Raw genomic sequence first — 17,491 nt, forward strand, 5'->3', positions numbered from 1 at the left:
TTTTAATACTTAATATATTACTATATTTTAAAGATGTTTCTTTGGCTTATGAACATCAGGGTGTCTGCAAGTATCCTTAGGGTACATTAAATATATCCCAGCTGGGATGAAGAAAGGGGTGGGGCTTCCAGAAGTGTCAGTTATGTATTTTGAGTAATAACTCATAGCAGCCTACTCTGATGTTAAACTGCATAACAGAGAGCACAGACAATTACACTGTCTTATGACAAATCTTCTTCTTTTTATCAGGGACACTCTGGCCAAAATGTCCAACTGATACAGCAGTTGTAAACATGCCTACTAAACTCTTACAGCGATGACGCAACAAGCTCTGTGGCAAGATTTCCCACTTTTAATACGTAGAAAACCACGTCCTCATTTTATCTTAAAAGGTGGAGGCAAAATTTAAAAGACTACAAAGTGGCGGTGGATGTACCAAGATGTGCTAAGTAGGCCATCTTCTTTTATGGACCTGCAGACACCCTGAGACATGAGGTACAAAAACGATGGCATGCAGCCATGAAGAAGAGTAATGTAGTCAGATTCACATTTCAGGACAAATTTGAGCAAATTCCAACACTCTCGCTTGTTTCAGTAAGCTTTCAGTAGGTAGGCTCAAACCTAGAGCTGTGAACACTACCCAGCTAACAGGGCCAGAGTGTGTGCTAGACTATACAGAGGCCAGAGACAGCATACAGAAACGTAAACAGAATCATCATCGCGTTGCTCCTTCACACGGATGAAATACTTTTGGTTTCGGCCCATCACAGCTGTTCAGTCACCTCAATTTGGTTACTCCTTGGGGTTATGGTTACTTGTCCAAGCCCCTGATTCAACATAGGGGTGCTGGGCATGCTGTTGTTTACTGCAACAAAATCAAAATAGCACTGATTACCATGATATAACATCATTTGAGTATTTGGCATTTAAGGTGGTTGGTCCAACACCGCTCCTTATAATAACAACAACAATAATAATAATAATAATAATAATAATAGTAATAATAATAATAATAATAATCTATTGATCTCCAGAGTTTTTCCTCAGAAATTAATGAACTACTTACTACCTTACATCTTCAACTATCATACTACTTGCTGACTTCAACATCCATGTGGACATTGATTCTAATAAAACCAAGGAACTTATGCCAATACTGGACTGCTTTAACCTCAAACACCACGTGAACTTCCCCACCCACACTCCTGGTCACACACTGGACCTGATCTGTTCATCTGGGCTAAACAATGTTGGAGTTACTGACTCACAGCCTGGTATCTCTGACCATAAGCTCATTGACTTCAGTTTCACTATTCCCCAACAAAAAAAAAACATCATATCTTATCATAATCCGAAAGGGATTGACCCAATATCTTTCTCTTACTCTATTTATGCTTCTTCTATTCTTGACTCTGCTCAACTTTCCTGTCCCACTGAGATCCTGTCCAGCTAAAACTTTGCCATTTCTTAAGCTTTGGAAGAACATGCCCCCACCAAGACCAGACTCGTTCCCTCCTCTCAAGCCTCTCCCTGGTTCAGTCCTGAGCTTCAGAACATGAATACACTAAAGCATTATGGAGATATAGCCTATAGTGGCTTAGTGGTTAGCACATTTTTGCTATCACACCCAATCATATTCAGACCACACATAGTAAATGTCATCGCCATCATGACTCGAGTGTACCTGCACAGTTTCAGAACAATGCCACTTAATGCACGAGTTAAAATGCAATTTTACAACTTTATAAATAATTCTGTTGAGGATTTTAATCCACTGGCCTAAAAACAGCACAACAATTATATGTTAAATCAATCACTTTGCCATTTTTCGTGCTTGGCCCCGTAATTGCTGCTTGCAGCTATATTATTAATTTGTAGTAAGACAATCTGCTACAAAACTCACAGTCATTTCCGTTCTCAGGATTCTCTCTCAGTCCTTCCTCCAACTCAATGTCTTTACGTAAATCACACTTTCCATTTGATCTCCAGGAATGACAAAATCCCAGGTTTATACCTACGGAGTACAAGTATGTGCAGGCAAATATAAAATTGCAGTTTTATGATTTGCAAATTTGTGATAAGTTCCATCTAAAAAGGTCCACAACAGTGTATCTAGGGACATGGGGACATCTTAAAGTAAAATTGTGTAAATATTTTTGAGGGTGAATCAAACTAAAGATTTCTGATAGATTTACAAAACTTTCTGAAAGTTAATTGTACGAATTTGGTTAGCAAACCACTGATAAAGATTGTTTGCAGCACATGTAATGTCACTGTGTGGACCAGACAATGTTTCATGATATACAACCCCAATTCCAAAAAAGTTGGGTCGTTGTGTAAAATGTAAATAGACAGAATGCAATCATCGACAAATTTTAAAAAAATCCATGTTATTCACAACAGAACATAGAAAACATATCAAATGTTTAAACTGAGGAAATATACAGTTTTTAGGGGAAAATAAGGTAATTTTGAATTTGATGGCAGCAATACAGGGGACAGGGGGCAGGGGTGGCTTGGTGGTTAAGGCTCTGGATTACTGATAAGAAGGTCGGGGGGTTCAAGCCCCAGCACTGCCAAGCTTCCACTGTTGGGCCCTTGAGCAAGGCCCTTAACCCTCTCTGCTGCAGGGGCGCTGTATCATGGCTGACCCTGCGCTCTGACCCCAACTTCCTGACATGCTGGGGTATGTGAAGAAAAGAATTTCACTGTGCAGATACGCTTTTGAACTGATCGCTGATAAAAAGCCGGATGGTCCCTCTCCTCTTTAGTTTAGAGGACGCAGTGTTCATGGTTTTCAAAAAGAATTTCAGATTTGGATTCGTCTGACCACTGAACAGTTTTCCACTTTGACTCGGTCCAACTTTTTTGGAATTGGGGTTGTATAAAGTCACAAATGTATACTGTGGTGATGATTAGTGGAAATGTCTCCAGACACAGTAAGTGAGAGAAATCTCTAAAATTCATAATTTAATATTCTATTGTATGTTGAATAAACCTGTATTCCTACTCACCACGTTTTACTGTTTTACTCACGTTTTCTCATCAGATATAACACAAGAATCAGGACTACAGCAGCAAATAACACAACGATGATGATGATCTCTGGCTTTTTACTCCAATCTTCATCATCAGCTCCCCCTGACCAAGACAACAAATACAAAAACAAATCGCATGAATTGTGTAATTACTTCTTGTTAAATGCACCCACAGTTTACATTATCTTATCATTAGGGCTGTTCTGATGTTTAAAATGTGTTAAAGTAAAAAATCTGCATTGACACTTACGGGTGGAGTTGGTGGTGCTGCTGGTGTTATCAATGCTGGCGGTGTCTCTGATCAGAGACGGTGTAGCAAAGGCGTCAGGCTCTGAGAGACACAGTTTGAAAGGTGAAAACATTTGTGTGGCACAGCAAACACACACCTACAACTTACACAGGATTCTTTAGGACAATCATCCGGGAATATACAATAATACACTGTGGAATATGCAGACAGTTCTATTGGAACACGTCCGCAGCGGACAGGTGCTGTTACGCACCCCACATAGTGAAATGAGTAATGATGTTCTCTTACTGGAAACTGTGAGGCTAAGGTTGCAGAGGGGTTTTTTCTTCTCGATCAGTTGGGAACACTCGTAGAAGACATTGTACTCCTCGGTGAGGTTACAAATCTGTAGACAGGTGCTCTTGAGAACAACTTCTCCTGTGTAAGACGACTTCCTATCCAACGTACTGCCAGTTATTTCACAAATTTCTTCCACACCCCTGAAACAAGAGATGGTGGTGGTCTGCGTCCCAAAACAGCACAGCTCTACACACTGTCCAACAAATGCAGTAAAAACGCCAGCAGTAGAAACCCCTACAGAGAAAATTAATACAACACACTGAGCAAGACCTGAACAAACACCACTTCATCAGAAATGTGTAGATTTCAGAGTTTATGTTAGAAATCCTCACCGAGACAGCAGAACATCAGGATGAGGAACACCATGACCCTCTGACTGTCTGACCCTGAGGCCCTGCAGAAAGGCAGAAGACAGCAAATGTTAATGTAAAAAAGGATAATAGTCATGTAAACATCTATGTCTAATTACTTTAATTATCCATACAATGTATTATACTAGAATTCTCCCAGGCGCACTTTTTAGTAACACTGAATATCATTCTCCTTTCTGGAGCTGAACAGCCTTCTGGGACAAGGTACAAAGTATGTACTAAGCAAATCGAAATCACTTTTTTTTTTTTTTTTTTTAAACAACATTTCCGTTGATTTTGTGCCATCTGGATATCTCTATGCTCCGGCATGGATGGATTATAGAGATGCCTGTACAATCGTACCTTTCGGCAAGAGTCGCCTCCAAGTCATTCATTTCCGGATGTGGCGCTGCGCGGCAAGTTACAAAAAAACACCGTGCAGACCGGCACGCGGAATGAGGCCTCGCGCACTCAACACACTCGAGCACCCACTCCGTGATGACGTAATTTTTGCCGCGCGCTCCCTCACAATATTGCGGACGCGTCGAGTATAAACCAGGCTTAACGCCGTCTAGCCAGGGCCAGTGGCACGAAGGGGCCCCTCATTCAAACCGTCCCGCCCCCTCAGTAATTATGAATGTGATGATGGCCCGACCAAGTTCAAATGCGTTCCGCGGTCCATGATTTACGGGTTGTATATTCTTGTCACTGTACTTCCGGTAGCACAGACCAACAGACCAGACTATAAATTTGTGCTATGGTAGGATGTAGGGCATTTCGACACAACACACATCCTGGGCTGCAGGTTTTTCTAGTTGGGAATACTTTGCGTTACGTCATCGCCCCTCTTCAGTACGCTGCGGGTGCAGGGCCTGTGTCTACCATTAGTGTTTGTGTAGGGTGCCACAAATTTTTTTTTTTAGCATTTTCAAAGGGTGCCGTGACTAAAAAACGTTGGGAAACGCTGCTCTATGCGGCGGCCACCGGAAGAACGAACGACTCGAACCGGAAAACTCGTCAGGTGAACTAATAGTTTCTGTGCAGAACCTATGGGGATGCGGCTGCGCATGCGCGGTCAAAAAATGAACGAATCGTTCATAAACACCACTATTCTGTAGTAGTTCAATACTTCTGGCACAAATTTAATTCCATATCTTTCAGTGTTATTATCGCTGAGTGTGTAAAAGCAGATTAACAGTGATTTTAAGAACAGCGGCTGGTTTATAGGAAAACTGCATCAATTACAGAAATGAATAATAACTTGTAGCTGATTGGTTTGGCTGTGAATAAGAATAACTTACATGTTTTAACCTTTCTCAGCCCACAAAGAGAAAGCTGTTGAAGACAGAAAAATCCGACTGTGAAACTTTACCAGTCAAACACCTGAGTTTACTTCTGAATAAATAATGCCACTTTCAACCTTATAAACCATGTTTAACAAAATATAGAGCAGATTCTTACAGTTTTCAGGAGTGTTTTGGTTCCTCTGTGTAACAGGTCTCTCTCAAAGACGTGACTGCTGCGCTGTTCCGGTCTGACCGAGTCGCTCACCTGTATACCTGAGCACTGGCTGTGATTCTTCTCTCTCTGGGTTTTCAGGTGCACACCGCCACCTACCGGGGTGTGCAACTTCAGGGCTTCATATGCTTAATAGAAAAAATAAAATAAAATGAAAATGAAGGAGAGCCTTACTACATGCCCACATTTTCTCATCCCATTCCCAAAACCCCCTTCAAACTCCATTCCTGTTCCAACTCATACATCTTCTCTCCCAAGTTGCTCCTTCCTGAATTATATTTTTTACACCACATTGTGATTACACCACATTTTCAGGAACATTACAGGCATCACATTTATCTGATATGCATTTTCCCATTAATAACAGGGTTGATTTTAGGCTGGTATGTCCAAGTCTTAATCTTGATATAATCACTTCTTCTCTTCTGCATTTTCCTTTAAAAGCCTTGACAGTAATCGAATTCTGAATATTATAATAGTGTCTCCCTTTGCTATCTGTGTCCCACTTTTTCTGCCATGATTCTCTCACTGCCGTTTTTATTAATGATTTGGCCCCAACTTTACTAAAGGGGACTTTCATTATTTCCTCGTCCTTTAATTTCAGCGCATTATTTGCAGTCAAATCTGCTTTCTCGTTGCCCTCCACATCAATATGAGCTGGAGCTCAATTATCATGGATATTTCTTTCAATAAATCATCTCTTATTGTTTCAGTTGAGTTCAAGCTATTGAAAGCTGCAACAGAGTCAGAACAAATTATTATTCTTTGAGGTCTTTCTTCTTCTATCCATTGCAACCCTAAAATTATGGCTACTACTTCAGCTGTAACAACGGATAATTTATCATTAATTCTTTTGCATATGGTTACATCAAACTCTGGTATGTACACTCCTACTCCTACATGATCATTCCTTTAATCTTTAGATCCATCAGGGAATATTGGTATATATTGGTAGTAGTTCCGCTTAATATATTCATGAACCAAATATCCAATATTTTCAGTCCATTCTTTCTTTAGCTGTAAAAGTTTCAGGTTAACATTGGGAGTTGGAAATATCCATGGAGGGACATTACCCCATACTACGTTTGGACCATACTCAAGTCTCTTTAGACCATGTTCTTCCCCTACTGTATTAATATTCCAAATGGATCCTTTACCTATTCCCCCAGCAATCACATAAGACCTCTGTGGCAGGTTGTACTTTCCCAGACCCTTTTAGCTTAGCCCAATATGTCAGTGACAGCTTTAATCGTGTTAGGTATAATGGTAGTTCTTCAATTTCTACAAGTAACGCATTAGTAGGAGTTGTTTTAATAGTACCAATACTAAGTCTAAGAACTCTGAACTGTATTCTGTCTAGTTTTTCCAGGACACTCTTGGCTGTTGATCCATATACCATATAGCCAATATCTATATAGCCAGTAGTGACAGTATATATATATATAGCCAGTAGTGACTGTTTATCTTCGCCTCGAAGCTGATCTCATAAGGTTTAATACTTTATTACTTTTAGTTTCAATCTGTTTAACCTGTGTCCTCCGTAAGCATTTCTCATCAAAGCTTATTTCTAAATATTTGAACTTTGTTAACCTTTCCATACTTTGACCATACCTTTTAAGCTGAATATTTTCTAACTTTCTCTTTCTGGTAAAGAGCATGTAACATGATTTAGTTACTGACATCTTAAATCCCCAGTCATATGTCCATCGTTCTTTTTTACTTGGTCAGATACTCTTTTACTAATTCTAACTTGAAAATGTGGAATGTACAGCTGCTGAAGCTTGACCTGTTTCAGGATCTTTAGAATCATCCGTGAAAATTGTAAGCATTGAGTAGTACTTTTCCTATAAATACCGTTTAACCATTGCATCATTTGCTATTACTCTATTTTCATCATTAATCATTTCTTGCAGATTAAGATCTACTAATGGTAAAGGGAATAGCCAAGGTGAAATAGGTGACGCTGGTACTGTAGGGCTCATTTCTACATTTATTATTCCACTTGATTGGGCTTCTTCTTCTGCAATCCATCCAAAACTTCGTAATGTGGCTGACACATTTTACAAAGTGTCCCAACTTTTTTGGATTTAGGGTTGTATATGTGGAAAACTGCAGTTTACCATTTTGCTGTGCCATATTTTTGTTCTGAATGTCTGTTTTATTAGACACTAATTCCACATACTGGCATTTGTTATTCTGCAGTGTGTTAAAGAAAATGTACAGTATTTAAGGCAACTACAAAAGGGCAGCTAGACCTTAAAAAATTAGGAAACGAATGCAAATAATCAAGCGTCGTTTTAGACTTAGAGTTCATTAACAACATTTACCAGTTACAATAATGAAATTCCATGCTATAGTAGTTGAGTTAAACTGCTCTGGATTCAGTTTCTGAGTGTCCGCTGCAGCTCTGAGCGCTCTGAGAGTCTGACTGGAGCTGATATGTTTAAGTCTGAGATGTCAATCATATTCATTTCAATTTAGCAAATGATCAAATATCTCACTGCAATATTGTGCTGCTTGTTAACAGATCATTTTCAGCCCCACCCAGACCAGACCCATCCTAATTTTGTCAACCTGATTTTGGAAAAGTCTTTTAATGCTCTTACTTATAAGAAGAGAATTAAACAGGAGGACAGACCAGCAGATGAAACAGAACACACACAGCTACTTCAGTAACACACCCACCTGCACTTCCTCGATTTAAAAAGCCACAATCTGGCACTGATCCATGTGTTTTTCACATGTCATGTGATCATCACCATTATGTGAATGGTGATATAACCACTCACATAATCACATGTGAACGGTATGTGACATTTCCATGAGAGAGGTAGTAAAAACATGAAGTTATGACCATATCAGCAAACTCAGAAACCAAAAAAAAAAAGGGATTGCAGCAATACAGCATGTGCAGAGTGAACGGAGACAGAATAGGTCATTCTGGGTGGAGATTTTGTAAATTCTGTAGGATATAAATAAATATAATTTCCCCTAAAATGGGTTCATATGTCCCTGTGGAGTGCCACCTTTTCTCCACAGAACAGCACCTGGACACTACCATCACTCTTCTTTTAATAAACCTGTAATTTCCCACCCATGATATTTCCACTTTAGAGCACATTTCTTCTTCTGGGGTTTTACACTCACTTCAAGTTCTCAACTACAAAACTCCTCCAGATGTTATCATATCAACTGGGGCTTTTCAAAAAGGACGTTTGGGCTCCAGACCCTGAGTGAAATGTGTCTCAGTGTTAAAATAACCCCAAAGTGACCAGACCCTGGAGCTACACAGAGCCAGGGTGTAACCCTAAGCATTACTTCTTTAAGGAGCTTAAAAACCATGACCTGCTGCTTCTCCTCACCTGTGACTGATGTTGCTCTGCATCGTGCTGATTTAACATTACCTGATAGGAGATAGTATCAGGAATAGCAGATACTGTAGATTCCAACTATCATAATATCTTTTAACTTGGACAATTTGAATGTCTGTGAGAAAGTGTGGTTGAGATTGACAAAAATAAATTTATATTGTTGTATCTTATAATATGATTTTCTTTTTCACCATTTTTGTGTCCTACATGAACCTTAATAACCTGCTATCTGATTTTGGAGCAGAGTAACAAAGCATCTTTCTCTGATGAACCTTATCTTCGTGCTGCTGAAAACATGAACAGAAATTTAAATAAAGGGAACAGCCCTCTCCTGGCTCAGATCGTTATCAGTTCGTAGATGTAAATGGAGACTTCTCCACGCATACAGGCTGCTCATTAGAGATAAATTCATACATTTAACATCTATATCCTGAATTGATATTTTCTGTAACGCTGCTCTGGGACAATGTCCACTGTTAAACACGCTGCACACACAACACTGAACTGAACTGAAATGCAAACACGTATAACACATTTCTGTCACTGTCACTACACCACTGAGCACATTTTGTCAGCATCATTGGCATGTAAAATATATGATATTACAGAATAAACTTTCTTCACTCTTTCACTCTTTTCTGGGTCTTGGAGAGAGAGAAAATCACAGTATACATCATTAAGTCACTAAGAGCACACTAGTGCTTTTCTCACTGCGCTTGACTGGTTATCACATTCTAAACCCCACTTTTTACCCTGGGTAGAGGAACATTTCACACTTGTAATTTTGAAACCCTGTTCCAAAGCAAGGTTAGCACCACTTTTGCTGTGTTAACCCCGCATTGCAGTGCCAAACATGTACAGTGTGAAATGATGCTGTGTTAGAATGTTAAGGCTAGATGCTTAGCAACAGTCACCTAATCAGAAACTGAACGTACCTTGAATCACATACTTTGTACAGTCACAGAAACCCTGCATGTTGTTTAAACAGTAGTTGCAGCATTTGAGGGCTGTTTTATTTTTACAGTTATGGTCAGAAAAGTCATTATAACAATTCCCGTTTTGGTTTGGAGGGAAATGAGGAAGCGGACACAGGCTTAACAACTCAAAAGGGGATTTTCATTTACTTAACCATTATTACTTTAGCTTTTCAGTGATTATATCTTAGTGCACACACACGGTTCTGTGCTGCTCAGATCTCTCTCTCTCTCTCTCTCTTTCTCTCTCTCTCTCTCTCTCTCTCTCTCTCTCGCTCTCTCTCTCTTTCTCTGTGGTCATGGGGCCCTGAAAGCACAAACAGACACACATAAGTAAACTCAGGCTAATAATGCTCAATTGCTCAATCATTGTGCATTACCAGCCGGTTTTACCTACATCTTCTCCATCCACAGCTGACACTAGACCACGCCCCCGCCACCACAGTCATTTATGCAATCATGGTTGTTGACAACGCAAGTATGGAAATAATAACATTAACGCTGGGTTTAGGAATGTACACTGTGAAACGTCAGATTATGAATACCCAAGATGAATTGTTAACCCCAGGTAAAGTATGAGAATTGTGAAACAAGATAACCCATGTTATGGGTTTAGAATGACCCAGGGTTAACTATTTCAAGTGTGAAAAGCCTGATTCAGTTCTTCTGTCAAAAATACACCAAAAACTGCACCAACAAATTGAAGAAACACTCAAGAGGAACTTGAGGGTTTTTTTCTGAAGAACCTGTAAAAAGAAAGAAACCAAGGTGCACTGGTGCAAGTAAAGTTCACGCAATACAACAAAATTGATTCATCCTCAAAAAATAAAGGTCAGAAAGATGTACCCAATGGTCATGAGCCAACTAAAGAAGAGTCTTTGGATGAAGAACGGTATAACAGCCAACTGTGTGATCCTGAAGCCACTGAAGAGCTTCTGAAGGGACTACCACAACTGAGTGAGAATGAGAGAAACAAGCAGGAAAAACACATTTAGTTAAATGGACATGACCCTTTTATGATTAAAGTGCCATGTGACCTCAATATAAATACACCTGTTCCTAAAAGAACCCGGAGTGTGTTAGAGAACCTAAACACACTATCATAAATACCAAGAAGCAATCAAAACAAGTCCAGTACTGGACAAATATCAATAAGGATCTGTTATTATTAATAAATATGGAGCAAGAATATGGACCAACTGTAACTCTGCATAGAGGAGACCATCCATCAAAGGTCAGTAAGCAGGTAAAGAGGGATTAGTCTGAAAACTCAACAAGAATTCATTAGTTCATAACATAACCTGTGCCAGCTTCAATCCTGATTTCAGGTGATTGTCTGTATGGAGTTTTACATGTTATATCAGGGTCTGGGTGGGTTTCCTCTGAGTTCTCCTGTTTGCTTCCAAAAATAAGCAAATAGGTAGATTGACTAAGATAAATAGCCTGAGTTACATTTACATTACATTTATTCATTTAGAAGACGCTTTTATCCAAAGCGACTTACAAATGAGAAAACACAAGCAAAGCGATATATCAAGAGGAGAACAATACAAGTAGTGCTACCATACAAGATCTATTAATTGAGTTCCAGAGGAAGCAAAGTGCACAGAGTAGAGGTGGAAGTGCAATATTTTATTTTTTTTTTGTGTGTGTGTGTGTGTATGTGTGTGTAAATGGTGCTCTTTGATGGACTGGTGGCCCATTTATAGTGCATTCCCACCTTACATCCAGTGGTCTTGGGATAAGCTCCAGATCCACAGCAAGCCTGAAAAGGACAAAACACTTACTGGAGATGAATGAATTCACATTCACGATAGTATCTATAGTCACAACATCATTAAATTATTTGTTTTAAGTACCAAAAAAATCTGTGACCATGAATAAAACAAAAAATTTGTATCAAAAAAGCAAATTTGGATTCTCTTGGCTGCCCACATCATGTCTTACACACACACACACACACACACACAACTAATTTTGACTTTCTTGAAGCTTTGTTTTTTTTTTATCTTCTGCTTCATGCAAATTTTTGATTTGCCTTCCTTCTGTGAGGCTATGACACATTTGACTTGTATATTGCCTGTAGATCCAGTTTGCTTCTGTCTTACACTGCATTTGAGATTTTGCATATTCTGTAACGCAATTCAACTTAACCCTTTCATGCACCCTTATGAAGAATCAATTTACAGTTTTAGGAAAACATAAGGTATAAATCCTAATTCAAACCTTTCAAAAGCATTCCTGTCATTTAACATAAGTCATTACCCTGATTTCTGTCACTCTGTATATTGTTCAGTGTCTCTGGTATAAACTTTCTACACAAAATCTTCCACTCCAACCTTGTCAAAACATTTCTACACGTTTGCATGTTCATCACTCACACTGTGCGCAGGAGCACTGTCATGCTGAAACGGGTTTGGGCCTCTTAGTTCCAGTGAAGGAAAATTGTAATGCTACCGCACACAGAGACGTTCTATACAACTGTTTGCTTCAAACTTTGTGGTAACATTTTGGGGAAGAATAATGTGTCTTACTGCTTTAGTTTTAGTTTTAGGCACAATTCAAAACCCCTAGTACTCTGCAGAAATGCTCCACGTGCCCCTTCATATAAACACAAATACAATAATTAGGATTTCTAAAGCTACCTGATTTATTCCTTGTTCTATCCTACCCTCTGCTTTTGAAACAGCATGTTTTTTGCTTTGTTGGCATCCCAGACAGAGAGCCATGATGTATTGTCCACATATGGAAAAATTTTATTGAGCCTGACTTTAGAATACTAAACTCAGTCTTATGGCCAATGTGAGAGGGTTAGTTCAGAACTTTGTAAGTGTCCTTTCATGATTAACAATGGCAAAAAAAATTACCACAACTTATTAATCTATATATCTACTGGTTTGACACTTTTTCAGTGTGTACAATTGCAGGTTTATAAGAAGAACAAGAAGAGAATCCAAATAATAAAGCATTTAGAGAAGGGAAAGAAGGCAGGGTTAACAAGGGAAAACAACAGATAGTGTGAAAGTAAAAGAAAGTTCTTTATGGTTGGCAAACAGAGTAAACGAAGTTATTTTTTAAAAAAACAAAAAAACAATGAGAACAATAAGCTGGAATCATCACTGTCAGAAGGAGAGTGACTCAACTAGAAGAACAGGTCGGTTATTTATTTATTAGTGTGAATGGAAAAGGGTGTGGTGAATTAAACAGGGGACTGTGAAGGGGATGCTAGTCGAGTGATGAATCAGATAATAAGGTTTGTAGTTTGTTAGTTGGCTGAGGATCTTGAGAAATGAAGCTTGTGTAATTAAGGATTTCCATTTATGATGTGATTTCCTGATGATCATGGGAAATTGTGTTCATGGCTTCAACTCAATATGGTAGAGGTACGACAAGCTTCCTGTAGCTAAAAAGTGAAATTGAAACGAAATGACAAAGTGACGAAAGAAAAAAAATTGGAAAAAAGTAGAGGAGGAGACAGACAAATGAGAGGAGTGGAGACAGACCAAGAGAGAAGTGTAAAACACAGGTTAGAAGAGTTGCACGCTGAGACGGCCCAACGAGAAAAGAAATGTAAGTATAAATCATTTTTGTAATGGTTAAAACATGTTCAGCTTTCCTTTTACGTTTGTACGCTGGTTCTGGTTGACGGGGTACACTGGCACGTTTTGCTTCAAACTCCTGTAACCATTTTGTTTGTTTTTTGTTAGTTTATTTCAGTGCCCCTACGGTTTTGATGTGGTGGTGCCATTTTATATACTTTGGACTGTTGTTTTTACTTCTGTGTTCAACCTGGAGTAACCTGCAGTGTATGTTTGTGGATTGGACAATTTTGTGCGCCGTGTGCTTTGGAGAATCAATGCTGTCACGAAATGGAGGCTGAGACTGAAGCAAGTGAAGGTTTTGCAGTGTAATAACAAAGTCCAAGGATAAAGCAGAAATCAGTAGTCAAAAGACAGGCAGAGGTCAGGCAAACAGGCAAAACTAGGCAAGGCAGAGAATCAAAGTCAATAGAGCAAATAAAGGTCAAATAACAGAATGGCAAACATGAATATAAGGCTTGGACAATGACAGAGACTACGCAGCTGACCATATATTTCACAAAGTCTAAATGCTCACAAAGTCTCTTATATGCTGAGTTTGTGATTGTGTGTGAGATTGGGTGCAAGTGTGTGTAATTGGAGTTCCAGAGAAGGTGAACGTGTGTGTGGGGGAAGTGTAGTCCATGGCGGCCTTGCTTATAGGCCGCAGTGCAGGATGAGAGATGTAGTCACTGGTTTGCTGTGACATGACAGAATCCCCTCCCCAAAATACACTCCCAAAATACACTCCCAAAATACACTCCCTCTCCTGGTGGTCCAGGACCTCTGGGCAAAATGTCTTCACATGAACCGGGAGACTGAGCGTCTCCACAGCGGAGCAAGAAGGCAGAGCACAAAGGCGGAGCGTCGTCCTCCATCGATTCTGCAGGCTGAACTTGGTTGGCTGTGTTAACAGACTCAAGCCTGAGCAGAACATGGCTGGCCGTGTCATCAGACTCGGGCATGAGCAGAACATGGTTGTCCATGTCAACAGACGCGGTCTTGATCAGCACTTGGTCATCTGTGTCAGCAGACTCGGGTGTGCGCAGAACTTGGTCGTCCATGTCAGCAGATTTGGGCGTGAGCAGAACTTGGTTGGTCGTGGCGTCGGCTTCAGGCATGAGGAGATCTTGGTTGTCCGGGTCAGCAGACACAGGTGTGATCAGAACTTGATTGGTCGTGATATCGGTTTCAAGCGTGAGCAGTGCCTGGTTAGCCCTGACGTCAGCTTCAGGCATGAGTAGATCTTGGTTGGTCATGTCAACAGACTCTGGCATGAGCAAAACCTGGTTGGTTGTAACGTTGACGTCATGCGTGAGCAGAACCTGGTTGGTCGTTATGTTGGTTTCAGGCATGAGGAGAACTTGGTTGGTCATGTCAACAGACTGGGACTCGGCGTGGGAGGTTGCATCGTCAACCTCGGACAGGAACTTGGCTTGAGAGGCCCTTTATTCGTCTTTGGACAGGAACTTGGCTCGAGAGGCCGTCTTTTCGACCTCGGACAGGAACTTGGCTTGAGAGGCCCTTTGTTCGTCCTTGGACAGGAACTTGGCTCGAGAGGCCGTCTTTTTGACCTCGGACAGGAACTTGGCTTGGGAGGTCTCCTCATTGACCTCTAGCAGGAACTTGACCTTCTGCTGGAGCTCTGAGTTCATGGAAATAAAAAAAAATCCAGTATCTCAAAATATTAGAATATAGAATTTATAATACAGAAATGTCGACCTTCTGAAAAGTATCATTTATGCACTCAATACTTGGTCGGGGCTTTAATACTTTTGCATGAATTACTGCATCTGGCTCAAAGGTTCTTCTTACTGGTTCTCATGTGTGGGTCTGCTCAGACATTGTCCTGAGGGTCAGATACATAATATAAACCATCAGGGTGGCACAAGGTTGAATGACTATCTGACTTGAATGAAATCTTGCATCACAGAGAGCAACTCATGTGCCAGTGCTGATTCCCCGTTGTGCTAGAGCCCCTTAAGGGCCATCCTGCAGAGATGAAAATGACATCTCTGAAAATTGTCTTTTTAAATAACCATTAAGTTAGCTAAGGTGTTGGAGAAGGGCATGTCCTGGGGATAAGTTTGCATAAGATGCCTAGTTTGCAACATAAGTACTTTATAATGCTTAGCAACATTTTACATCTACTCTCCTCCATTCTCCAGGCACTGCAGTGGGACCTTTTTTCATCTCCTCTGGATACTTGCTAATGCTTATCCCAGTAAGTACTTCTAACATCAAACTGCTATTAACACTTGAAGTTACCTTACCTTAAGTTACTGTTATCTTAACAAAAGATGGAGGATGAATCTCTCTCTTACATAAAGACAACAGTTTCAGTTCAGATAAAAATGAACATATTTTTACATCAGGAACATTTTGAAATTATGACAGCACGATTTGTGTTCAATAATAATAGTAATAATAATAATAATAATAATAACATCTGCCACAGAAGAGCCAGGGTCAGAGCAGAGGCAATTGCTTTAAGACTACACATGAAGCCAAGTCTCTCCTAACATGTCATTAAATGAGATGTATTTTACATTATCTATAGTGTCACGTAAAGGAAGCACGGACAGAAGCGACTGCAGGTTAGGTAGTTTAATACAAAAAGTCCAAAGGGTAATGCAAAAATCCACAACTTTAAACAGGCAGAGGTCAGGCGATCAGGCAAACACACAAAACAAGGCTAGGCAGAGAAACAAGGTCGTAAATGAGAGCAATGTCAAAACCAGGAAAACAAACACAACGTCAAGGCTTGGTATAGACAGAGAACAGGTCAATGAGTGTATACTTCACAAATACATAGTGTTCAAAAAGTCTCTTATATAGCATGGAGTGAGTGAGTGAGTGTGAACGTGTGTAGGGGGGGGGGGAGTGTAGTTGTCTGTGGCCATGTTTGTAGTTGGTGGTGCATTCTGGGAAATTGAGTTGCTGGTTTGCTGTGATATGACATGTACAATTCATCACTTTTGTTGAAAGTGAAAGTGCTGAAGCCCAGACACAGCGCTGATAGAAATCCAGTGAACACAGCTTCTGTTACACTGTTACACTTCTGTAACAGTGTTACACTTCTGTTACACTTCTAGAACAGAATTTTAACGCATCATTTTGAGACCTGCCCTGATGCCGTGTGTCTCTGGGGGTAAATAGGAGTGTGAGGCAGGTGAGTTTTACATAGTAAAAATATCTCACTGTTTATTGGACAGTGTGCTCTTCACTTGTCATCCCCCCCCCACCACACACACACAGCTTTTACATGAGGATTGGGAGATTTTCTGAATCGTGTGGAACCTTGTAACCATCTGCCTATCACTGAAATAGTAATGAACATGACTGATATCTCAGACTTAAACGTATCAGCTCCAGTCAGACTCTCAGAGCGCTCAGAGCTGCAGCAGACACTCAGAAACTGAATCCAGTAGTTACTCAACTACTATAGCTTGTTACTAGGGGGCAAGCATCGAAGTGCTTAGGCACCTATTGTATCCATTCTTCTTCTTCTTCTGCTCTTGAGTTTATGACAGTCCATAGAACTGCTTGTGAGAAATTTATTTTTTTTTAAAATTGGCACACCGATATAAGGACAGTCTCAACATTAAGCAGAGCAATTTTGGAGTCTTTATCTCAAATCCTCTAGCGCCACCAACAGCTCAAATTTGCGCTCATATTTATGCTAATAACTTTTGAATTGTAAGGGCTAGAAACAAGATTTTTTCTCTCTCTGATTCCTTGACTCAAGACGATTCGACTGCACCCTATGGAGTCATTTTCTACACAGGAACAACATTCATGAAATGTATCAGTCAGGATTTAGACCTCATCATAGCACAGAGACAGCGTTAGTTAAAGTAGTAAATGACCTTCTACTGACCTCTGATCAGGGTTGTGTCTCGCTGCTTGTGTTACTCGACCTTAGTGCAGCTTGTGATTCTATAGATCACACTATTCTCCTTGATAGACTAGAAAATGTTGTTGGCATTAAGGGAACAGTCCTCTCCTGGCTCAGGTCTTATTAAACTGATCGTTATCAGTTCGTAGATGTAAATGGAGACTTCTCTATGCAT

General features: G+C 40.0%; 2 protein-coding genes across 5 annotated transcripts in view; one reads left to right on the forward strand and one right to left on the reverse strand.

The window, feature by feature from the left end:
- Positions 1–442: 442 nt before the first annotated feature.
- LOC128618678 (uncharacterized) lies at positions 443–6,152 on the reverse strand. Of its 4 annotated transcripts, XM_053642421.1 has the most exons (8): positions 5,439–6,152; positions 5,279–5,312; positions 3,960–4,021; positions 3,577–3,861; positions 3,289–3,369; positions 3,037–3,141; positions 1,904–2,014; positions 443–865 (listed from the first exon to the last, which is right to left on the reverse strand). In XM_053642421.1, coding segments are annotated over exons 2-8 (747 nt in total). In that variant the 5' UTR covers positions 5,281–5,312; positions 5,439–6,152; the 3' UTR covers positions 443–764. The 4 variants fall into 4 exon arrangements, with proteins under 4 accessions (XP_053498396.1, XP_053498397.1, XP_053498395.1 ...); XM_053642422.1 differs by having other exon boundaries at positions 5,279–6,152; XM_053642420.1 differs by lacking the exons at positions 5,279–5,312; positions 5,439–6,152 and adding an exon at positions 4,341–4,461.
- Positions 6,153–13,183: 7,031 nt separating this feature from the next.
- LOC128618511 (uncharacterized) overlaps positions 13,184–17,491 on the forward strand; it is a 32,221-nt gene continuing 27,913 nt past the window's right edge. Inside the window, exons 1-2 of the mRNA XM_053642144.1 lie at positions 13,184–13,410; positions 15,587–15,642. Of these exons, the coding sequence (XP_053498119.1) occupies positions 13,409–13,410; positions 15,587–15,642 (58 nt within the window). The 5' untranslated portion in view covers positions 13,184–13,408. The remainder of the gene's footprint in view (positions 13,411–15,586; positions 15,643–17,491) is intronic.

Source organism: Ictalurus furcatus, chromosome 14 (genome assembly GCF_023375685.1).
Source record: "Ictalurus furcatus strain D&B chromosome 14, Billie_1.0, whole genome shotgun sequence".
NCBI classification, from domain to species: Eukaryota; Metazoa; Chordata; class Actinopteri; order Siluriformes; family Ictaluridae; genus Ictalurus; species Ictalurus furcatus.